The following is a 24,429-nucleotide window of genomic DNA, read 5'->3' as shown; positions in this document are numbered from 1 at the left end:
CTGCACAACATGTGCAGTCACCAACTGGGTTGGTAAGACAGACTCAACCATTTCAGACCTCGCATTCGATGTTAATTCTTTGTCATCGCAGCATCTTGTGTAACTTATCCAGCGCCCCTGAGACATTTGAAGAAATGCCACTTTGCAATTTCAGTATGTGGCACCACTCATATTTCATGGTGCCTGACCTGTTCTGTGGAAAACAGGACTTAAAGTAGGCCTTGAAAACCGTTTGAAAAATGTACTAGATGGTTAGGCCTCAATTTTGCAAGTGGTTTTTAACCGTAAGATGGTACTCAATAATGCACTGACATTTGATAGAAAGGACATTTTCTACACATTTCACCTTGGGCATTATGAAAACCCTTTAAGCTAGACTAGGAAAAATCAATATATTAGGACTGAACTTTTTACTTCCTACTTGTAGGGACTACTTAGTTTTCACTTCCTACTTGTAAAGACCAGTTAGTTTTCACTTCCTACTTGTCAGGACCAGTTAGTTTTCACTTCCTACTTGTAAGGTCTAGTTACTTTTCACTTCCTACACCTATTACTGCAATTTGTACTAAAAGGATGGAAGCTGTTTGGGCACGTGTAGATAGTACCAGATACATGTACTTGGTAGTCCTTCGCAAAACGAAGATGACTGTCAGTGTGTTGCTCATTCACGGGGGATGTGCCCTCATGTGGCTTCTCAGTCCGAAGCTTGAGGCACACAGCCGTCCACATGTTGTGCACTGGTGGTCCGCTGTCTGGACCGCTGTTGCTGCTGCCCTGTGGCGCTTGGCTCTGGCAGCATTCAGCCGCTGCCTCCGTTCTTCTTCAAAGTTGGTCGTAGCTCGGAATATGAGTGCTCTCCAGGCTGTTCTATCAGCTGCCGTTGACTCCAGTTGGGAAGGCTTAATGCCACACCATTTGAGGTTGTTTTTGAGCGTGTCTTTATATCTCAGCTTGGGCCTTCCTCTTTTCCGGAAGCCCAGCTTCAGCTCCCCATACATAAGTTGTCTGGGAATACGATCATCGGACATTCGAATGACGTGGCCAGTCCAGCGGAGTTGGGATTTCAGTAGTATAGCTTCGACACTTGTACACTGTGCCAGGTCTAGTACCTGCTGGTTGGTGACCCTGTCTTGCCATGAAATGTCCATGATTCTGCGTAAGGACCTCGTATGAAATTGCTCAAGTTGTTTCACGTGTCTGCGATACAAAGTCCAGCTTTCACATCCATAGAGGAGTGAGGTGAGTACAACTGCTTTGTAGATCTTGATCTTGGTGGTCAGTTTGATGCCTCTTTGTTGCAAGACTTTGACCCTGAGTCTCCCAAGTGCCTGGCTTGCTTTTTGGATCCTGGTCGAAACCTCTCTGTCCAGGGATCCATCTGCAGATATTGTACTCCCCAGGTATGGGAAGTGTTCCACACACTTCAACTGCGTTGTGTCTATGGTGATGTTTGGTAAGGGCCTGGTAGTGTTTGGGGCTGGTTGTACCAGGACCACTGTTTTTCCTAAGCTAATGGTCAGTCCAAACATCTTAGAGGCTTCCGAAAAGCGGTCCACAATCACTTGAAGGTGGTTCTCCCTGTGCGCCATGAGGGCACAATCATCGGCAAATAAGGCTTCCTGGATAAGTTTTTCTACGGTCTTGGTTCGAGCAGTGAGGCGGCGAAGGTCAAACACTGATCCGTCGGATCTATACTTGATGTATACTCCCAAGTCGAGGTCCTTCACTGTGTGCAGCAGGACCTGGGTGAAGTACAAGTTGAACAGTACAGGAGCAAGGACGCATCCTTGTTTCACACCAGTAGTGATGTTGAAGGAAGCTGAGTAATCAGCATCCGTAAGGATTTGCCCAGTCATGTTTTCGTGGAATAGCTTAATCAGTGTGGTAAACTTGCGTGGGCAGCCCAGCTTAGTGAGTGTGGACCACAGTGCTTCCCTGTTGATAGAGTCAAATGCCTTGGTTAGATCTATAAACACTGCGTACAGGTCCATATGTTGCTCAATACATTTCTCCTGCACTTGCCGCACAGCAAAAACCATGTCCGTGGTGCTCCGACCTGGGCGGAATCCGCACTGAGCCTCAGGTAGGCTGATCTCGGAGATGTTTGTAATGAGCCTGTTGAGAAGGATGCGAGCGAGGATTTTCCCGGCAATTGAGAGCAAGGAAATCCCCCTGTAATTATCACAGTCTGATTTTGCTCCTTTGTTCTTGTATAGTACTACTATAGTGGCGTCACGGAGGTCGGCAGGCATGTATTCCTCATCCCAGATGGACAGAAGGACGCCGTGGAAAGCTTTGAAAGCTTCAGTCCCAAGGGATTTGTACAGTTCTGCGGGGATCCCGTCTCTCCCTGGAGCTTTTCCGCTGTTCATTTGCTTAATGGCTGTCCTAACTTCTTCTTCACTGGGTGGGAGGTCAAGCTCTTCCCGAACTGTTCTCTGTGGGATTTGTTCTAGAACTGTCCGGTCTACTGTGGATGGGCGGTTCAGGAGTTTGCTGAAGTGCTCCTTCCATCTCTCCCTGATACCCTCCTTGTCTTTGATTACCGTTGAACCATCTGCTGAAGTCAGGGGGGCTGTTTTACTTCTGGTGGGCCCATAGATGGTCTTTATGGCACCAAACAGCATCTTGGAGTTGTTTGTCTCTGCATACTGTTGCACTTCCTCCGCTTTCTGTTCCCACCACTTATCTCGCATGGTGCGAAGCTCCTTCTGTGCTCTTGCCTTGTAGGATTTGTATCTGTCATGGCGAGATTCACAATTAGGGTGATTTTGCCAGTCTATGTAAGCCTTTCTCTTTTCATCAAGTAGAGCTTGAACATGTTCGTCGTTCTCATCAAACCAGTCTTGATGGTGTCTTGTTTTTGGGCCTAACACTGTTCTGGCCGCCTTGGTGACGGCTTCTTTGAACCTGCTCCACTTCTCCTTGGGTCCACCAGGTGGAGGCCCCATGCCCTTTATCTTGTCATCGAGTGCGGTCTTGAACTCCTGTTGGTATTGAGCAGATTGGAGTTTGTCTGTATCAAATGCCGGTCTGTGGGTCTTAGAACGTTTGTGGCGCTGAGGGGGTATGTAGATCCTGCACTTTGATCGGACAAGTCTGTGGTCCGTCCAACAGTCGGCACCGCGCATCACCCTCGTGATGAGGACGTCACTGCTGTCACGTTGACGAGTGACCACATAGTCGATGAGGTGCCACTGCTTTGAACGTGGATGCATCCACGTTGTCTTGTATTTGTTAGCCTGTCTAAACATGGTGTTGGTTATGACTAGATTGTGCTCAGCGCACTTGCTTAGCAGCAGGAGCCCATTACTGTTTGCTTTCCCAAGTCCATGCTTCCCTATCACACCTTTCCACTGTTCATGGTTATTGCCCACTCTGGCATTGAAATCCCCTAGTATTAGGAGCTTATCACTGGCAGGGATGGTGCGCAGTAGGGAGTCCAGATCTGCATAGAACTGTTCTCTGTCTTCCTCTGCACTTGTCAAGGTTGGAGCATAAACGCTTATCAGGGTGATGAAACGCTTCTTGCTGACTGGGATGCGAATCTTCATGAGTCTTTCATTTATACCTGTGGGGATGTCTGGGATCCTCCTGAGCAGGCTAGACTTGATGGCAAACCCGACTCCATGTATTCTGGCTTCCTGTTCAGCTTTGCCTTTCCAAAAGAACGTGTAGCCACTGTTAGGCTCTGTCAGAGAGCCCTCTCCTGCTAGTCTGGTTTCGCTGATAGCTGCAATATCTATGTTGTACCTTTCTAGTTCCTTAGCTACGAGGGCTGTTCGTCTTTGAGGTCTAGAAGCATCATCTCTGTCTATGAGTGTGCGCACATTCCATGCGCCAATAGTTAGTTTCTCTGTTTTCCCTTTTGGTCTACCGCTGTGTGGGTAATTCCGTCGACCACGGTGCGCCGACCGGAAGGGTTTGGACACGCTTTCTTTGGGCCACCTTTTCTAGGCCGCTCTCTATTCCGGGTGAGCAGTGCTATCCTAAAGAGGCTGCTCAGTCGCCTAGGATGCTGCCGGGGTTCTCTCCTGTCCAGTGTAGAGAACAACGACCATCTGTCCAAGGCCGCCTACGTGCAGGCTTGTGACTAGAACCGCCAGTGGTTACCTCCACCTGTCCTTTTCGCCACTCCCCTGTCGCCGCAGGACTTTGGGTGGTTGAGCACACTAACACCTGTGCGGGAGTTGTTTAAAGTGGGAAAGTTGGTGCACGGGGACGATCCCACTCTCTCGGCATAGGGGACCTGGGTCCAGTGGCACGGATACCGTTACGTCTGGAGATCCCTCCTGCTGCAGTGGATGGCCAGGACTTCTACGTGTCCCGTCATGCCCTAAGCGCTCCACAGCGCCTGCTGGGACCGTCTTTTTGGCCGGTGGGCCTCACAGTCTAGCCTCGTACGCCCAATCCGCCGGAACCAGTCTTCACATGCAGTGGGTGGACAAGCCCAATATCACCTAGGGTTAGCAACCCATTCGTTCCCCTCACCAAGTTTAGCCGGCCAGTCGAAGCCGTTGCCCGGGGTGTGGCCACTGTTGCATGCAAACAGTTTCTTGGAGCCATTGGTGAGAGTTGAGTGACAGATGGGGCCCAATTACGGGTGAACTACTCTACAGATCTAGTCTACAGAGCACGACTGTCCATGCGTAAGAGGTGCTTACCCCTATCTGCCACCCTACACCCCAGATACATGTACACATACCCGAAAAATGGCCATGATCAAAAAGTCACAGATACATGTACACATACCCGAAAAATGGCCATGATCAAAAAGTCATATTCAGTACATATGCCTTCTGCTTATAAATCAGACTTGTAAATGCCAAATATGAAAAATTTCCTTTCTGTGCTCATACTTCATCTATAGAAGATGAGTGTTGCCTGTCCCGCCCCCCCACACACATTTAGTGCTTTTCTGGAAGGTCATAATAATCATTAGGAATGTCCCAGCATTGGAGTGTCAAATGCTCTTGCTCGTTGAGATTCACTTTGTGTTTTGTTCGTACCTGTCTGTAGTTATGGACAGACTCCCTGCTCAAGATAGCAACCAACGTCCTGGCTCTGAATGCCTCCCCCATGCAGAACTTGAAGAAAGTGTAAGTATTCTGAGTTGCCATGGTGGTTAAAGTCGCTCATTGAATCAGTATTCATGTATGTACACATCCTTGTACAACAGATAGTAAAAAGACATTTTATCTTTAGTATATTGTTGTGTCAATTGAACTCTTTCTTGATAATGATGTTATTCACAAACTTTGAAGTAGTGTTTTGCAATTGAAAAGTAAAAAAAGAGAGAAAAGACTTCAAGTTGTTATTCTTATCTTAACTTCATAAATGCTGACAGTTAATATGTAATCTGTATAATCTGTAATTTGTTGATAAGTTGTCCATTTGATCAATGTGACCCCAGGTATGCAAAGCTGATAGTCAAAGACCTAACTAAGGAGGGGAAGCTCCCTGTTAAAAAGTAAGTATTTTTAAAGACTAAACAATTATACACTAATGTAGACCAAAGAATATACTTATACATGACAATTACCTTATCTACATGTTTGCTGTCTTCAAATGTTATATCAGTCTTGTATTTTCCCTTTTTTGAACAATCTAAAACCAGATCTCTAAGGTTGACTTGAATCTTTTCAGTGTGATCAAGTTGTTCTCCACATCCAAAGAAGAGCGAAAGAGAGTGGAAGCAGCCCTGGCTACCTGTTCTCTACCCACAGGGAAGGTTAGAACTACATGTCATTGAGTACTAGGCAATGTCGACTAGTTAGTAAAGGGAAAATGTGGATTCTAAATGGCTGGCATGATGGAGGATAATGTGGTACAGACTGTAAACACATGTTTGGGGTTGATGTTTCTAAATGGACAGTTTGGTTGTTTGTGTCTTTATTTACACTCGAAATTGCTCTATTTGGCCATTAGGGCTGCTTTTCAGTTGTTACCCAGTAGGGTAGACCATTTTGCAGGGTTCTGCCTAACCACAGTTTTCTCTCCGTCACCTCTCCAAACCAATTCTCACCTCCTAATTTTAATCTTTTTCATATTAGACATGCCAATTTTGTCTGTGAAGATGACGGAATGGACCTTATTTTTGTTCATCATTTGAAACAAGATTCACTGATGAATAACGGAAGTATGAACGTTGCCATTTTGACTCTGCGACTGGAGTACTTTATCATTATAAACTTAAGGTATTATGTCTCTCAAAGTAGCTCCACAAAGGTTGTACGACTGTCTTTCACTTGGTAGAACAGATTGAAGTGTGATTTACATTTATGTTCCTTCTTTTTCCCCAGAATGACAGCATCGACGTGGAAAAGTTCTTCTTTGAGGACTTTGTCACAATTGTGAGAAAGGTGTGTCCTCGACCAGAGCTGGACAAGGTCTTTGCAGAAGTGTGAGTACTGCTTGGTTGTGGAAAAGGTGTTCAACATAAATCACTTAATTCCTTCCACACACTAGGATTACATTGGAGGCATTAGCAGATTAAGGCTTCTCCGTCTATCACATCCATCAATCGTGTCACATTGAGGTTAGCCGTGGTACTGAATTTCCAACCAAGTAGATGTACACTAGCACAGTCCAAGCCTTTTGGATGTAACCACACCAGTGTAGGGTCTGATGTTCATACTGCTTCGGGCAGAGTAGCAACTTGTACTTTTAGGATTTCACGTCACAGTTGCAAATATCTATACTGAGGTGACTTGAACTGGTACAAATACAAATTGAATGTAGTTGTAGAAGGTGTGACACAGATCACTTGTCATCAAGTTGTTTCGTAAGTACAGATAATGGCAATAAATTGAATACTACGTACCGGTATATGATGGTCAGAAATTCTTTTGAAATATGGAATATAAGATCCAGGAGCATGCAATATATTAATTTTTCAATTCACATTTTACACTTCAGGTGGGGATATACTCAATGCTGCATGACACAAACTAACATTTATACCTGTAACTTGGAGCTGTATGTGGCTTCCTTACAACATGTTTAAGTGCATTTCAATTAAGCGAAATTTCGTATTGTTCTGCAGGGGTACCAAGAAGCCATACCTCACCATGGAACAAGTTGTTGATTTCCTGAACAAGGGACAGCGTGACCCTCGACTCAACGAAATTCTCTACCCATACGCTAACAACAAGAAGGCCCTCGATATCATCAGCAGATATGAACCAAACAAGTCATATGCAAACAAAGGTTGGCTATCAGTGTGTTTGTTTCTGTTTTGCACTTTATTTTTTCACAGATAGGCAGCAACATTTAACTTTTGGTTATGTCAGTGATGATGTAAAAGTTGTTCAATCGTGTAAATAGGTAAAGGTCTCTTTAAGTATGACCAGGATCTGAAACACATAAATACAGTGAAGTAGTCAAAAAAGCTTAATCTAGAAGATGCTATCTAACTGAGCATGTTCTTTTGATTTTGCGTGTTCACTTTATCAATAGCATAAAACCGGATGTCTGGTACACCCAAATCTAGCTTCGTCTTTCACAGCCACACCAATAAATGAATTTAAAATGATACTCTTTACCTGCACTTTCTGTGACAAGTTTTCCTGAAATCTCTGGTTGTGGACATTGGCGATCTCAGTGTCGATCAAACTCCAACACCCGAATTGTACTGATCCCAAGTAGGTTATAAATGACATGCTTAGTTGTTAGGAACCTTGCCATAAGTAATACTAATGAGTTTACTGCCCTCTGCCTGCTCTCCAGAGTTTTATTGACATCATTATGTCAGTAATCTGGTCGTATTCAAATCAATCAAATGAGTGCTACAGTAAATGAATCACAGGACAGAAAAGCTGATAAGAAGTCAATGCATGCCCTAGTCCTTTCATTGACAATTTTGAATACAGGCACCTGATTGGTACTTTTTTTATCATACCCTTAAGTTTGTATGGATGTGACTTGAGGAAATTATGAGTAGACAATATTTTTTCTGTTAGATATCACAGGCTTTAAAAGCCTGAAAACATTAGAGAATGTGCTTTTCTTGATAAAGATTTTTCAGTTTGAATCAAATTTCCTGAAAGCTAGTAACTCTCACAGGAGATTAACCTTTAGCACACTGAAGTAATTATTTGGCTACCCATTCTCCATTGGTTATGGTATTAGGCAGTAGGGAGAAGGATAAAATCCAAGTACAATTGGATGGATAGCATCGGATGGGATGTTTTTCAGACTGCTCTGTTTCTGAAAGTCAGTCTGCTTCCAAGCATCTACAACATATACTCTCTGTCTGATCCAGATAGATGCTTAGAATGTAGATTGCCACTAGCTATGAAGCAAGGCTGTGGTACAGTCGTCTTCTTTGTGCCATGAGAATGTATTTAGACTTTAATGCAGGTCATTTTAGGTTTAGAGTACCTGGTACTTAACAGGGGACTTCCAATCTGTTTTTTTCCCAGCATTTGTCCTAGATACATTGTGTATTTTGTACGGAAGCCACTTGTAAATCTGTGATAGCTGGAGTGAGGAAGATTGTCCTTTGATATCTGCATGGAGGTTACGTGAAATGTCAGTGTTTGGTTACTGTATGAATATCAAAGACGTCTTTGATTCCAAGGACTTGAATAAGATGTGACGTCTTCTTGCACATGCTTGAACACACCCAGATGCTCGTAACTCATAAGTGGAGGCTCAGTGCATATAGGGTACTGAATAGCTAATTAAAAATGATGATTCTATTGTCACTGGGCAAATATGGATTCATTGTACAGTCATGTATTTTCACTCCTCACTTCAGAAACCAGGGGAAAAAATATCCCCTGCCACTAAAACAGCGAGGAAACATGCTGACCTACATGTACAAATGTATGTGCCACTTACATGTAAGACAGGGGAAGAGCTAGCATTACTCCTTCCTGGAAAAAATACACCCTGCTACTGAAACAGCGAGGAAACGTGCTGACCTACATGTACAAATATATGTGCCACTTAAGGCAGGGGAAGAGCTAGCATTACTCCTTCCTGGAAAAAATACACCCTGCTACTGAAACAGCGAGGAAACGTGCTGACCTACATGTACAAATATATGTGCCACTTAAGGCAGGGGAAGAGCTAGCATTACTCCTTCCTGGAAAAAATACACCCTGCTACTGAAACAGCGAGGAAACGTGCTGACCTACATGTACAAATGTATGTGCCACTTACATGTAAGACAGGGGAAGAGCTAGCATTACTCCTTCCTGGAAAAAATACACCCTGCTACTGAAACAGCGAGGAAACGTGCTGACCTACATGTACAAATATATGTGCCACTTAAGGCAGGGGAAGAGCTAGCATTACTCCTTCCTGGAAAAAATACACCCTGCTACTGAAACAGCGAGGAAACGTGCTGACCTACATGTACAAATATATGTGCCACTTAAGGCAGGGGAAGAGCTAGCATTACTCCTTCCTGGAAAAAATACACCCTGCTACTGAAACAGCGAGGAAACGTGCTGACCTACATGTACAAATGTATGTGCCACTGGGCACTACAAGGTGAACAATGACAACTGCAGAAACCATTACAGCAAAGTTGCACTTGTTTAATCACAAGTCATGACTACCCTATCCTGCCACAGAACTCCAGGATCTTTGGCATGGTTTGAAATCAATAAAATCCAATCCTTGCAACATAGAATTAGCAATTAGTATTCAAGACACAACGTTTTAATGTAATCTCCATCAGCAAAGTTATTGGGGTTTCAATTTTGCATGTTTGCTACCATCTAATGAGATTGTACCATTCAATCTCATTATTTCTGCAGTAGCAACGCCTATCTTGTACAGGGTCATAGAATTTATATCTATCTACATTTTACTTTGAGATTAGATAAAAGACATTGATTGACATAAGATTAGTTTATAACCTCTTACAATTGGGGCAAAGGAACCAAACCCATCTGTTTTTCACTGTATATTGTGTCACGCAATCATACAAAGTGCTTTAATTTGTATTCAATCAATGGAAAAATATTGGCCTATGCATGATCAAAATGTACATTTTTCTGCATGCCTCTGCAATTTCCTGTGTTATAGAATGGGTTCTTCATCATAGAAATCTACCTCATATATTTTTCATTAGAATTAAAAAAGAGCAATTTCGACAATCAATCTCCTAAAACAAGAAATTCAGTTGATGTGATGCCCAATCATGACTACAGTGATTGAATGTTCTCTCCTGAATGTCCTTGAAGAATGGTAATCCCACATTCATTCTAGGCTTGTGTGATTATAGAATATAATCGTATCAACTTTGCGTTGAAAGACTCACCTTGTCCTGAAAAGAACTGTCTAGCTCAAGATTATGATAAGTTTGTGGAAGTTAGACATCCAGATAAACAATATAAGTACTGGTTAGTTCTGCTAGTTCACTTTAGTGACGCTGAAGAAGAGTGATGGATGTCACTCGAAACGTCCGGAAATAAATCTCCAAATTTTTATCCAGTTGTAGAGTTTGAATTGTCTTTATACAAGATTATGATACATCGTTAGAGTGTGTCTGTATCTTGTTGTCACAGTGTAGACTGATCAGAATTCTGTTTTGAGTTCTTAAAAGCCATAAAAAAAGAGAATTGGTAGGTTACGTACTAGGTATGCTGTCTGATGATGATAAGCTAGCTTACATGGCCTAGCAACAAAGGGCACAAATACTATGCAAAAGATATAGTGAGCACAGCTGAAGATTTCAGGAAAACACTAGGGCTAGTGATACGCTTGTAAATAAATTTTTTGTAGTTTTTATTCACGTCCATTATTATTCTACTGGTTACCTCATGAGATTGCAATTTGCAGAACCAGCTCTCCATGTTTTATCATTTGGAACTCTCCATTTTTTAACCCCTGACCTTTTCTCCTTGAACCTGTCAGGTCACCTGTCAGTAGATGGACTTTATCGCTACCTGATGAGTGACGAGAACACAATGGTTGATCCCGTCAAGTTCGACCTCAGCGATGACATGACACAGTCCCTGAGCCACTACTTCATCAACTCCTCCCACAACACATACCTCACAGGTGGGGCAGCTTGCTGTTCTTGTCTGATTGACAGGTGTGGTAGGGTTTGGATATCATCATCATCATCATGGTGCTCCCCCAGATGACCCTGCGAGGGGCAAAGTAGGGGGGGAGGAGGTCCCAGGCTAAGGCGGGCAGGCCTCCAGCCTGGCACGGTACGACTCAACGGTGGGAGCCGTCATGTTCAGGAAGTCCTTGAAAGTCCTTGGATTAAGCTTCCTGGTCTGTATGGATCAGGGGGAAAATGAAACACATCATCCCAATCCTCAAGGGATTACTAAAAGGGAATTGCAAAAAGGGCCTTAGTTTGCAATCTCTAAATGTCTTTCCAGTGTCCTAATTCCAGGGGTTGGAAAGTCTTATCAGGACAATATTCTGGAAAGGTACCAAATGTCAAGGGTGTTGGAATGATTGGAATTTTTGTCTGATAGGGGAAAAGACTATGCCAAAAGGTGGAATGTCGAACTCAGGTCGCACTGACTCGCACATGTACAAGAATAGCACAGATGCTACAAATTAGGGAATAGATAGAGGCAAACTACCTTTGCCGAACCCTTGGCAAAACTAGGATTACTTGGTGTATAATATTATGTCAATGCATGAGTATATATATATGAAATGAATCTGCTAGTCCAACATTACAGAGAAACTCTGAAACTTGAAGGTTGTAAGATTGCAATTGCAAGTGTATAGATGGCAAGTACAAACTGTTCTCCCAGTCAGTACGGTGTTCTCATTTCTGAAGAACTAAAGGCATTGTCAACTACTGGGTTCACCTGCAGAATGCAGAAAATGTTCTGTGAACGTTTTCAAATCTTTATGGCTCCCTTCGGTAAGCCCTGCGTTAATGTTCCTCTGCATCAGGCCATCAGTTCACTGGGAAGGCCTCCGTGGAGATTTACAGACAGGCCCTGCTGGTGGGATGTCGATGTGTGGAGCTGGACTGCTGGGATGGCAACGACAACGAGCCTATCATCACTCATGGCTACACTATGTGCACTGATGTGCTATTTAAGGTGGATCTGCTTGTTTCTTGTTTATTATATCCTATGTCTAGTACAATATTCCGAGTGCCACACCCATCCTATGGGCCCAAGACCAGGATGGAGAGAGGGATAAGGTATGCAGAAAATAGAAAACCCCCATCCTTTGCCTGGGCAAGAGAGGCGTAAAGAAATTATTACGCCATGTATGAAATTGGGAAGGGGGGGGAACCCAAAATAAAATAAACATCCAAACTGAACTATCAATCACTCCAATCATTTTCCCTTTACTTCTATCCCCCATCAACACGCCCCCAGAAACTTTTCTGTCAACACTCTCCTAACTCTGTCCCCGTAAGAAAAGACGTATTCCTCTATTCCTGGCCTTACTTTTATACCCACGCCCATCGGGGATATTAGCATAATCCCCACTATCACCTGGGTTAAAAAAGGCGCTTAGATTCCACCTGGCATTGGCGCGCACGCCAGGTGTGGCACTCAGAGTATGCATGTACTCATGTTTGCAGACTAGTTATGTAGCTTTTAGTAGAGACTCCATATAGACGTCGTAGTCTGATCTTACTTTAGGACTTAGTTCCTCCTTTGATGTCATAGAGAGCAAATTAAAGGATTATCATCAGAAACGCATTCCTAAGAGTCCCTCGGTAGATAAAAGTAACATTTCTTGTTCTCTATTTTGAATGTCTTTACTGCACAGGATAGCCATTCTATGGATGGTAGGGTAAGATCTAGAGCTTGCATAGTGCAGTAACAGACAGGTCTACATTTTGTACTGCATTTCTTCAGACGTCATTCCTACATACATCTGTTGAACTGATGCCAAATCTCCAGTAAGATTTTATTTCAAGAACTTAACAGCACTGTCCTCTGAACAACTTTAAACTGTACTTCCCCAGGATGTCGTGGAAGCCATTGCAGAAAGTGCATTCAAAACATCTGACTGGCCAATCATCCTGTCTTTTGAGAACCATTGCAGGTAAGTTAAAGCGACTTGCCTAGTGCCATACAGACATTGCTTAAAAGGATTTGTACATATTCCAGTCTCAAGAGGGATGTTGCAAAAAGAGGATGGTCATCAAGACCTTTTAAGCTCTCGTTTTGATGACTTAGCAGATCTGCAGTGAGGGTTTTAAACCCATTTTCAGGTCCCCTGGACAGTATGAGTGTTTTTCAGGACGGTAATTATGTCCTTCTGGGAGACATTTAAGATGAACAAATGCATCATAAGGATGTACAACATGTACAAGTGACTTTTACATACATGTACTTTCTTTTGGTGTTCTAACATCCAAGGAAAGATAACATGAGATGAGCAGATAGAATGATAACAATCAAGAATTTTCATGGATGGATGAAGAGACAATCTCAGCTCTTGGCTGTACAATAAGAGAATCCAAGAAATAGATCAAGAAAGACTTGCATGGATAGGCAACAGATCTAGACAACAATATGATAAATTTACTGCAACTGCATCTCGATCTTGCTTCTTGATACATTAAAGCAGTGAGATATAGATTGTTGCTCTGAAAATCTCAGTATCAGGGGTCTAACCAGTGCTCGTCATTTGCCATTTGACAGAATTTTGTTGCATATGATGGAAAAATCTTAAGACCATTCCGTCAACATTGATGGACAAAACTCGGGGGGTAATGATATACAGATGTACAATTTGAATAAACCACTCCCAAACACAGGCTGGAAATTGAACAATAACGGAAATTTGTACACAATGACAGAAAAAAAATGTTTTAAAGATTTTTCCGTCAATGCGAATTTGGATGACAGAAAAAGAATTTCAAGCTGGATAGTGCCCTGCTCAGTACTAGTATGTACAATAACATGAGTGTGTTTATCTCTCCCTCAGTCCGAAGCAGCAGGCTAAGATGGCCATGCACTGCAGAACCACCTTTGGAGACATGCTGCTGGTGGAGGATATATATGGATACCCGGTGAGAAACAGCATGCTGCCTTAGACCTGATACACACTGGGAAAAATTTCTGGACGTGCGACAATGATGTACGCCTTTTTTTTCTGGGTGTGAATGGACCCTGCGCGTCGTATGACACAGGCATTTTCATGGCTCGTACGTCACACGGGCCATACAAATGCCTGTGACATGACACGTTACACAATTTACACCCAGGAAAAAAGGCAACGTCCAGAAAATTTTCCGGGTCTTAGTGCTTCTTGCTACAAATTCATGCAATACTAACACAGTTGCTCACCTCTTTATTTCAAGTCATAAGTAGCGTTGTGGTTATTTCCACTGAAGACACCATTTACTTAGATTTTATCAGCAAATGCAACAGTAGGATCTGTGAAATAAAATTTATGTAGGTTATAAAGTTAACATACTTTACTTGAAAGTCCATCTGGTGTTGGTAAAAGTCATTCTGAATCAAGGTTGAACTGTTATTGCCAACACAAAAATTGGACTTACCCAAATTTTCGACTGAACAACTCCAGTCCTTTTCAAAGAATGAGCAATCCACTGCGTCTGTGACGTCACGTTATGCAGATAGGACACTTGACTCAGTGAGAAGTAGATCATACTGTATACGACTGGGTGAGCCATAAGTGCGCTTCTATTTTTTGTATACATGAGATGTGACAGATCATGAGGAGTTTGTAATTACTTTTCCAGCTGGCTGCAGGCACCCCACTTCCCAGCCCTAAAGACCTGCTGGGAAAAATTCTTATCAAGAACAAAAAGAAGATCAAGAAGAGAGCAGGTAAGAATGCCATTGTACTGAATGCCTGCGTGCATGCTGATTGATATGTGTCTGACGGGGGTCGATAATGCTTCACAAAGTGAGAGCAGACAGTCGAATTCTTTTCAGGGGGTACTTTAAATCCATTTAGTACTTTTGATTCATTTTAATGCAATCTAATTTTAGAAGTTGGGAGGAAAGGGAGTAGTCCACAGCATCTAATTTTAATGGTTCGGGGAGAGAAGGCAGAAGAGTGATCAAATATTTGTGATGATGAATTCTTAGCTGTTGAATAGTGACCATAAAAGTTGCTAGAATTAACTTACCGTTAGCAAATCAAGAATTACAGTTACCATATCAGTGACCATATCTTGATATTACCTGCTAAGCTATGGAAGACATGGTTAGTCTGAATCTTTATGCTCACATTAATTGTTTATGCCAATACAACATTATCGCTTTGTAGGTAGTGATCTGTCTAGTCCTTATACATGTTCATAGATTAGTATACCTTACATCTCTTCTTTGTATTGTTCTTTAAGCACCTGGGGAAATCAAAGACAAAGGTGACATTGTGGAAAATGGAAACAAGGACATGCAGGAGAATGGCCTTGATGAGGAGAATGGGGCGGATGAAAGTCTGGCTGAAGAGAAAGGTGCAGAGGACAATGTAGAGAAGGGGGCAGGTGAAAGCACAAACATGGCGCCAGAAGAGGAGAGACGGGGTTCCGGTGAGTAGACATGATAAGTTGCTGACTACCCAAGGTGTAACAGTGGGGATCTGGGAACAAAAATATCAAGTCCATCCCGACTATCATCTCATATCTTTGTGTTTATTATGTTTTTAGAATAGTTTTACTGTGTAGTTTATGCATGCATGGCTTGTCTGTATTTCAAAGTAACCAAGGAGTTAGCATTTCAGAAGATCACAACCTTTCACTGTTTCCCATGAAGTCTACAGTGGTCTCCATGCAGTTTAAGCTTTACTATACACCATTTATCTGGCAGACTCACCAATGTGTAGGTATATGTTTACCAGTAGCACTCTTAACGTTAACCCATATAGTAACAGTGAACATTATTTAAGTTCCCTGTACTTTGGCTTCTCCTCCCCACCCAGCAACCATCCCAGCGCCAGCCTCCTCCAGCACCAGAGCCAGCCCCGGGATAGAGAAGATGAACAGTGTGTCAGCTGACCAGCCCGAGGCTGATGAATACGGGGATGACAGCGAGTCAGAGGAGGAAGAGGAGGAGGACGAGGAGAAGAAGAAGAGAAGGCAGGAGCAGAAACGAGACAAGGTAATGAGGGAGGCACATACTATTAGGTACTATTTTTCAGGATGAGAGATCTTATTCTCCCTCATATGTGAAGTAAAATATGTTGGACTATGCTCTTAGTGTCCAACTTAGTGATTTTACAAACAACTCAAGGTATTTAACTATCACACTCATTGAGGAAGTATCCATCCTTCAACAAAAGAAGCAGATGATGTTATACAACAAGGAATAAAACAGTCAAAGATGATGATTGATGACAACTGTTACGCATGACCAAAGGGCAGTAAACATGGCCTCGCAAAGGTAGGATATCCTTGGCTGCACAGCATCACCTTACAGAGTTCCAGTTTGCAGAGGGAACAGACAGCCCTTCTCCATGCAGCTGACCTGTGAGGTTGACCTCTGGCTATGTTGGGCTGTGCGGTTATGGAGTTCTGTCTGATTGCTCTGTGATCGATACACACTGCAGGTAATATAAGGCTCTGCAAGTCCCAGAAGACCTGGCAAAGTCTGGAGGTTGTGATATTGTCCTAATTGATTGTTCTAAAAATATTTTGATGGCTGGCATGGGAATTTTGGACCTTGACATCTTTATGAGGGGAATGGGTATAACGCCAGGCCTTGCAAAGAGTAGAGGGTATCCAATTATAATTGGTCTGGCTCCCTGGATTATAACAGTATCGTTTCCAAAATATTTCACTATTCACTTATGGTTTAAAGTCGTTAAACAGGATTGAACAGCTATATCTTGTCCACTTTTTGTTTCATCATTTTGCATAGAGAACTATCTGGTAACATGACTTCTGGGAAACAGCAAGGAACTTGAATGTGTGCATGGGTAATTGTCAGTTTGTTTCCCTTTCAGTCCTTTGACAGCGTGACCTGGAAGCGGGAGAACTTGCTACTCCACCAAGTGTCCCTCTCCAATGCCATGAATGCTCCCCCCTCTCCAACCGAAGTGGCGGTAACTTCTGCCCCTTCTTTCTTCCTAATCCGGGTTCTGTCTTGGAATGAATGAGTGAAGGTTTTGTTTAGAGTGTTATCATTCATTGCATACTTTTTCTTGCACCAACCTTTTGTAAAGTTAAGATGATGAAAAGTTGGCTACTGTAAGTAGCATGGCTGCTTCCCCAGCGAAGTGCAATTGGTAACTGTTTTCTCTTTGATTTGATTCCTAATAATTATTTGCTTAACTGTTTTTCATTGGGTTACAGATGAGTTGTGTTTACAATTAATGTACGACCTTGTGCACCCCTATTTCCCACCAGGGTTTCAGTGATGGGTGCACGGACTGAACATGATTCTTTCACTAATCCCCTCCTATTTACCTTTTGAATTACGAAAACTAACACTTATGACTCTCAGTCTTACAGATGCACTAAATGGATGCAAGGGGAAATGCAATTTTGTTTTTATATGATTTGAATTGTATTTATGCAAATTCGTTAAGATGCACTGTCTGTGTAATGACTAATTGTCCTGCATGTGTAACTTCTAGAGCTTCAGAAAAAGGCCTATGGTAAACAGCAAGTTTTTAAACATTTTGATTTCATAGTCAGAACTGCTGGAACTGCAAATCAAATTGTTCCTCTAGCTACATTTGCACATGTCTGAAGGCCCGTTTCTGAAGTAAAGAATCGTGTCTGTCAGGACGTACTTCCCATGATGCACTGCAGCTGTGAATAAAGAGTGATTAACCCAAGATTTGTTAAGAGCATTGATAATAGTTAAATGTGTTGTATGTAAAAATTGGCATTATCTGTTTTCAACAAAGCTGCACGTTTTGTCTGTGTATGTCTATTAGAAATTTGATTTTGACTGCTGGAAGTGTTGACAACTGTATTGTTATGGACTCTGATACACTGTCTGATGGGATGATCTTTGTTCCTTTGCTCCTTGATAATGTTTTGCTGCATCTTTCTATGGTTTAATTTCAGGTGTTGATTTTGATGAATTGTTCTTTTTTTTCTTAAATTTTTGTTGGGGTTTGTTGTTACAAGACACTTCAAAAGCAGTGCAGAACAACTGTCAGCCATGACAAGATACCCTACCACTATACATCCTAGCCAGCCTATGCCTTACTTTACAAGCACTTACATTCTGTAGTTGTGGAGTTTATTTCCTCCCCTTTATCCTTGTAATATATCAACCCTCAAGTACACCTACTTGAAGTTATTTCTGGCTATTTAAGTGCGAGAGTAGGGCAATTTTGTGTGATTTATGCGGCATGTGTCAGCACGTCTAGAGAAACTGGGATTTGTCAGACCAAAGGGGATCTTCTTTCCTGATGACTGTGTAGAATCTGCCTCTAACCCATTTGATTCCCTCTCCATGTCTGACCAATCCACACCCCTGCAGCTGCCATCACTTCTTTTACAGGCTTGTATCTCAGACAATCATTATGGTACTCCAGGTTTTCCCTGCTATTTTTGGCTCACAGTAAAAGGATGGAATGTTTCAAAGGATTTTCCCACAAAATTTCGACAGATCAGGGAATGCATTCAGCGCTGTGGGATAAGAAATTTCTCCAAGCTGGTATTTGAGATACCTGAAGACAAATGAAGTTGCAGCCTTGGAGTGGACATGGCCATAATCTTTAAATCTCACTCAAAAGGATTCATGCATGGTGAAGCCTGCATCCCATTTGTCAGTGTAATAAAGTACATCTACTGTAAAGAATTTAAGCACACAGATGCCACAGAATGGATCAGTTTTACTGTTAAGAAAGTATCCATTTTGTTAAAAGTCTTCCAGTATTAATGGTCCTGCTCTCCACATTTTGTACTTGTTTACTGGGAAGTTATCAAGACAGACTGCATGATGTAGGTGGAACTCATAAATAAATCTGCCACTTTGAAAAACAGTGGGTTTGAGAGATCTCTAGTGCAGCACCCCCCAGGTATGCACAGTTTAGATATACATGAGTACTTTATCCTGGGGGACGTTGGAAATCTTAGATGGTTTTTTTTTCAGGAATTATATACCCTGGTGGAATTATATCTAACTTAGTAGATGTTACAGTGATTAAGACTCATCCAAGAAATACAAGTCAAGAGGAGCTCATGATAAGGGAACAGTTTAGCTTACTTCTATTGTTATAGCCGAATGAATACAACTTTTGTTGTGTAAATGGCCCCGCAGCCTACCTCAAGTAACAGCAAAAGTGGTTTTAGAAAACATTTGAAGGCTGATCATGAGTTGACAGTCTCCCTAACTGTGTGAAGAAAATATCTCTCACTGGTTCAGGTCTGTGCAGTGGGGACAGAATTACCTAACTCAACATTCATTGATTTGAGCACACGTTGTATGCCAGTTTCACACCTAAACATCAGTATACATTTAATTTCTTAAGAAGGTCCTCTGCCTCTTTTGCTTTCTGAAATACCCTCACTTTTAGTTTGAAATCAAAACTAAGATGACACTTTAGCCTTAAACAAAGAGCTAAGAAGAACTTTAGAAGCATCATCTATGGAATGTTTTTAGTTCAAGTCTTAACCATCCATGTTTTACCGTATGTTGTAACATAGGGCACAGCAGGACAGGAGACAGATGCTGTCGCTGAGATGTCAGCACTTGTCAACTACATCCAGCCTGTCCACTTTCACTCCTTTGAAATCTCAGAGAGTAAGTCGTGTTTTTATGTCCTTTCTGTCCTGCTATATCTCTATCAATGGGCAATATGTAGTGACTTGTTTATTCTTTCCCCAACAATTGAAAGTGAAGGGGTTATTCTTATGAATCAACTGTGTACAATTTCTATGTCAGGATTTGACTGGATGCTATTGATTTCCCTGAACATTTTTAATTGAATGTTAAGCAAGGGTTTGCAGATTCACAATTAGAAGAATTATGTGTATCTCACTGAGTGTAGCCATCTGATGGAAGTGCCCGGAAGTGCAGTCCTCGTGTGATAACCGCAGCTTCAAATTTACAGGGGTAGAATATCTCATATTTGAACCAAAAATATCAAAGGTGTACAATAGAAAATGTGGAAAAAACTGAATGTAGGGCAAAAATGTTTTGATCAGATGTATTTGGTAGTGAATTGTTGACACATAAAGCAATGATTGAAAGAAAGTTTCTGTTCTTAGGAACCTCTTACATGTACACACCTCCTCTTTCCTGTATCTCTTTGCTACTGGTTGCTGAGTATATTTCCACTGTGTTCTACAGAGAGGAACCGGAGCTTTGAGATTTCCTCCTTTGTGGAGACAGCTGCCTTGGCCAGCCTGAAGGAGTTCCCTGTGGAATTTGTCAAGTATCCTTTTATCAACAACAGTTTCATGGCAATCCATCCATAGCTTCTTGAGTTATGCTGCTAAACTACATACATACATACAAACAAACAAACATACATACATACATGCCTGCATACATGTACATGTACAATTACAGCTACATACATACATTCAAATGCTATCAAAAACGTGGCAAAGATAATAATAGTATTTTGTACATAATATGATAGAGCTTGTGGTACTATCCTGCCATGTGATATTGAAAGGCACAAAGGGACATGGGGCTACCTGGTGGAAGGATGGATGGAGTCTTTCCACCAGTGAAGTGTAAAGAGATTTTTTACTGTTTAGAACAATTATTGGGGACTATGTTGCTCTATTGTTAATGTTTCCAATATGTGTGACATGTACATGTAATGATCCAGATCCAAATAAATTTTTTTCTGGGTCAAAAAAAAAGGTATCTTTTCAACACAGTTGTTACTGTAAGTTGTATGTATCCTCCCCAACCCCTCTCCAGTTAAAATAGTCAGCCGGTTTATCAGGAACAATACGTTCAGATGCTTCTAAAAACAGGTATACAAACTAAAGCCTTAACCCAACTCTAGCTACAACAAGCGACAGTTGAGCAGAATTTACCCACGAGGCACCAGAATGGACTCCAGTAACTACATCCCACAGGTCAGTATGTCGACTGAATAACAGCTTATCGTAGAATGTCAACACTCCACAGAGACAAATCTGATATGATACTTAACCTTTGTATGATGCACAGCTGTGGTCTCTGCGCATATCAATTTGGGTCATGTTTTCCGTGCCTGAAATTTGGCCTGAAGAAAGAGAACTATGTCAGACACATTTTCATTAGTACCTCTTCATGATCTGCCTTTTATGATTGCTTCAGCTAGCCTGAAGACAGCGCCGCATTCATGAGTCTATCATTGACCCTCCCTTGGTGAATACATGTATATAATTCTTGTTGTCTGCGTAGTCCAGTGGTTAGCGACCCTGCCTTTGGACTAAGAGGTTGGGAGTTCTAATTCTGGCTGTTGTTGCTCACCCAAGATACACGCTGCTGGAAAGAGTTGCAATCCTTTGGACAGGATGTTAAGCCTGTCCACTGTTCATTATACATGTAATTGTCAAAAAAGCTAGGGGAATTTCCCCAGTACAATAAACCTATAAATACTGTTCATAACATAATTTCTGTCACAACCAGTGGACAAATAGCTCTTCAGAGAGCTACTTTGGTTTGGGATCACTTTGGATCTTGTAACATAGATTTGATTGTTGTCATTGACAAGGATTGTTGTCATTGACAAGGATATCTTGTTATATTTAACCTTGCCACCAGCCATTAACTATTGAACTCTGCAGTTGTTATAATTTTATCTCCATAAACCTTGAGAATGGTGTTCCAAGAAAGCTTTCACACACAATCATATTACCATTCTATATGATCAATTGTGTGCTCTGGTTGACTGCAAACTAGATTGTCAGGCCTGACACTTGGCAGTTGTTCAAATCTGTCTTGTTATCTATTCTCAGCTTTGCTTTCCTGCTAACCTTCTTAGTCAGCCCACTTATGGATGGGCTTCCTTTGGGTTTCTTGGAAGCCAGTGGTACTTTAGATCTGCTAAATATGCTAACCTTGACTGGTGACGTTCAACTTGGCAGCACTACCTTCTAGGTGATTTGTTCTTCTCAGGTATCATCCAGTGGCTTACCAAAATTGTGAAAATCAGGTTTTGTCTTTTTATCTTTCTGAAATTAGATTCAGATTCAGATTATTATGTATGTATATTGGTCAGGACTATTGATTAATGGGGTACATGATTATGCCGTCATCAAGATTACCTGGATTTCTAGCATGATTCACAGGTAGATTGTTGTCTCCCATTCTGCCACTGTTTACAATTGTGCCAACAGACTTTGGTGGAATGGGTTAATTTTCATTATCAGTAAAAAACCTTTATAAATTCTACCCTACCTACCTAGAGTAGGCAACATAAAATTCTACAAGATTGAAATAAACAGTAAATTTAAATCCATGATATCTCCTTGTAAGAAATCTACATTCACTTCAAGGTTAAATCAACAGTATGAGGTCCATGTTATGCTCTCGGCTGAGGATTTTAGTTTGCTGACATAAACTTAAGAATTAAGTCCACAAATTATATTTCTCTTGCATTCTTCCCACCTCTTCATATTTCATATGCAAAACTCAGACAAGTGAATCTATATGTTAGATACAAAATTATTCAAATCCTGTGTGTCTTCTAGAATCTATCCATTATTGGCAGATGTTGCCCCAAATGAGTCAGGTTTTTGTAGTGCTGTACATGTATACCGGTAAGCCTTGTTTTACCCATTACTAGTTATGTGTCTAAATGATTCAGGCAACACAGCTTGTGATATTTTGGCTGCTGTGGGCACACCGAGCTGCCAATTGGATCAGACCTGTGAGCGTTTGTCCTGTTATGGTAAAGCCTGGCGGCAAGAGCAACATCAAAGCTGCGGCTGCTTGGTACGTGGGCTGGCTGTTGTCAGCTTACATTTGCCACAAGTGGATGAGCAAAATGAAACATACATAACCAGGAAGTAAACCAATTAGACAACACAAACATCATGGAGATTCTCTCTTAACCACCTAATTAGCCCACATGTGCAGCATGGCAGTTCTTGTCTCGTGTTTATTAAGTGGGTGGGCAAATAGAAGGAAGGAGAACATCAGACAGAGATGGCAAAGAAGTATGAAATAGTACAGTACAAAGACACAGGAAGTGAGCAAAGCATGGGAACATCAAAACATTCAAATTTCAAATAAGTTTTAGATAGAAGCAAATGGATTGTGTAAGCAATAAAGGGAAGCAAAAAGATGTACCCAGTATAACAGTTTCAATTTAACATCTTAGATTCTAGTTTACATAATATTACAGCTGGTAGGTTGATCTGGTATCAAGGACCTCCTTGCTGGTATGTACTATATCGGGACAAAGGTGCATGCTGCAAGTATCAGGACTCGAGATTCATCTTCATGATCATTGTGCCTCAGTTTTCCAAAACCTGTAACAAATAGATGTACTGTGTCTTTTTCAGACATTTGTCACTTAATCACATCTTCCAGGGCTAGACCTACCTACCAGCAAAATGTCAGGCAAATCCATTCAGGATTTCTTTTACTTATGCTGTCCACAAACAGAGCAATTCTATAGATGTGGTGAAAACTAAATGCCCTTGAATTAAAAAACATCAAAAACAGACAGATTTTTGCTCAGATCTCCTTGAGTCCTTTACTCCTGAAGCTTTACCCATCAAAGGCTGGATGATCAGTCTTAAGGGACATCCCTGATGTTCTAGATTAGTCCCGTGGTACAGATGTATCTTGACTTCCTCTCTATAATGACCATTTGTTTTCATCTTCTTGAAAGCCAAGGGAAAATGAGCCAGTAGGATGTTCATCTAGCTGCTTCTGTGCTGAAGTCATGCATGTTATCCAGCAGTATTACGTGTGTCCTGGCAGGTTTCATTGAGAACTAGAGTTCCACAAACACATTATCTTCGCCAAATAATCAAGGCTTATCATGGAGAGTGATTAATATTTACGTGCTTATCACCCCCTGAAAATTTGATCATGCACCATACCATTTGGAAGTTATGATGGGGCGAATGAGTCCAGTCTAGATATGGTTAAAAATCATTTGGTGGTACAGGACTAGTATATGTGTAGAGTGTGCTGATATATGTTATAACTGGTCATGAAAAAATATGAGTATGTTGATATTATATGGGCCACAAAGGTTCGATATTGCAGTGTTGTAAGTTGAAAGTGATGATGAAATAGTACAGTCAATATATATGAATAGAATAAATCTGGCTGGTGGTTGGCGTGTTTTTAGGTGTTTTTGTCCTGCTGGGCTTTCTATTTTGTCCCTATTTCGTTATGTCGCCAACCGTGTTGAACAAAAATGCCTAAACTGAACGCGTTAAACCAGCAGGACCCACACCTCTGCTTGGAGAATAGTTTATTTATTTGACCTACATGTACGTTTATGCAAGGCCATCTGTTTACATGACCTGACACTGTCCCATGTCCCATTGAAATGCAGTAGGTTAACAAACTTTCCTTACTAATTATTGCAAATTAGCTCCTGATTTGCATAATTAGTCATTGATAA

General features: G+C 41.6%; 1 protein-coding gene across 4 annotated transcripts in view; it reads left to right on the top strand.

Moving 5' to 3' along the window:
- LOC136433497 (1-phosphatidylinositol 4,5-bisphosphate phosphodiesterase beta-1-like) overlaps window positions 1-24,429 on the top strand; it is a 78,918-nt gene that overhangs the window by 36,246 nt on the left and 18,243 nt on the right. For all 4 annotated transcript variants that reach the window (XM_066425773.1, XM_066425772.1, XM_066425771.1 and 1 more), the window contains 15 exons: window positions 5,020-5,099; window positions 5,414-5,470; window positions 5,647-5,731; window positions 6,303-6,403; window positions 7,046-7,209; window positions 10,873-11,019; window positions 11,884-12,035; window positions 12,920-12,999; window positions 13,888-13,972; window positions 14,669-14,756; window positions 15,278-15,466; window positions 15,856-16,034; window positions 19,541-19,637; window positions 20,187-20,271; window positions 20,860-20,932. In XM_066425773.1, coding sequence (XP_066281870.1) covers window positions 5,020-5,099; window positions 5,414-5,470; window positions 5,647-5,731; window positions 6,303-6,403; window positions 7,046-7,209; window positions 10,873-11,019; window positions 11,884-12,035; window positions 12,920-12,999; window positions 13,888-13,972; window positions 14,669-14,756; window positions 15,278-15,466; window positions 15,856-16,034; window positions 19,541-19,637; window positions 20,187-20,271; window positions 20,860-20,932 — 1,662 coding nt within the window. The remainder of the gene's footprint in view (window positions 1-5,019; window positions 5,100-5,413; window positions 5,471-5,646; window positions 5,732-6,302; window positions 6,404-7,045; window positions 7,210-10,872; window positions 11,020-11,883; window positions 12,036-12,919; window positions 13,000-13,887; window positions 13,973-14,668; window positions 14,757-15,277; window positions 15,467-15,855; window positions 16,035-19,540; window positions 19,638-20,186; window positions 20,272-20,859; window positions 20,933-24,429) is intronic.

Source organism: Branchiostoma lanceolatum, chromosome 4 (assembly GCF_035083965.1).
Source record: "Branchiostoma lanceolatum isolate klBraLanc5 chromosome 4, klBraLanc5.hap2, whole genome shotgun sequence".
NCBI lineage: Eukaryota > Metazoa > Chordata > Leptocardii > Amphioxiformes > Branchiostomatidae > Branchiostoma > Branchiostoma lanceolatum.
The sequence above is the reverse complement of the archived record's forward strand: the minus strand, read 5'-3'. Positions and strand labels throughout refer to the sequence as shown.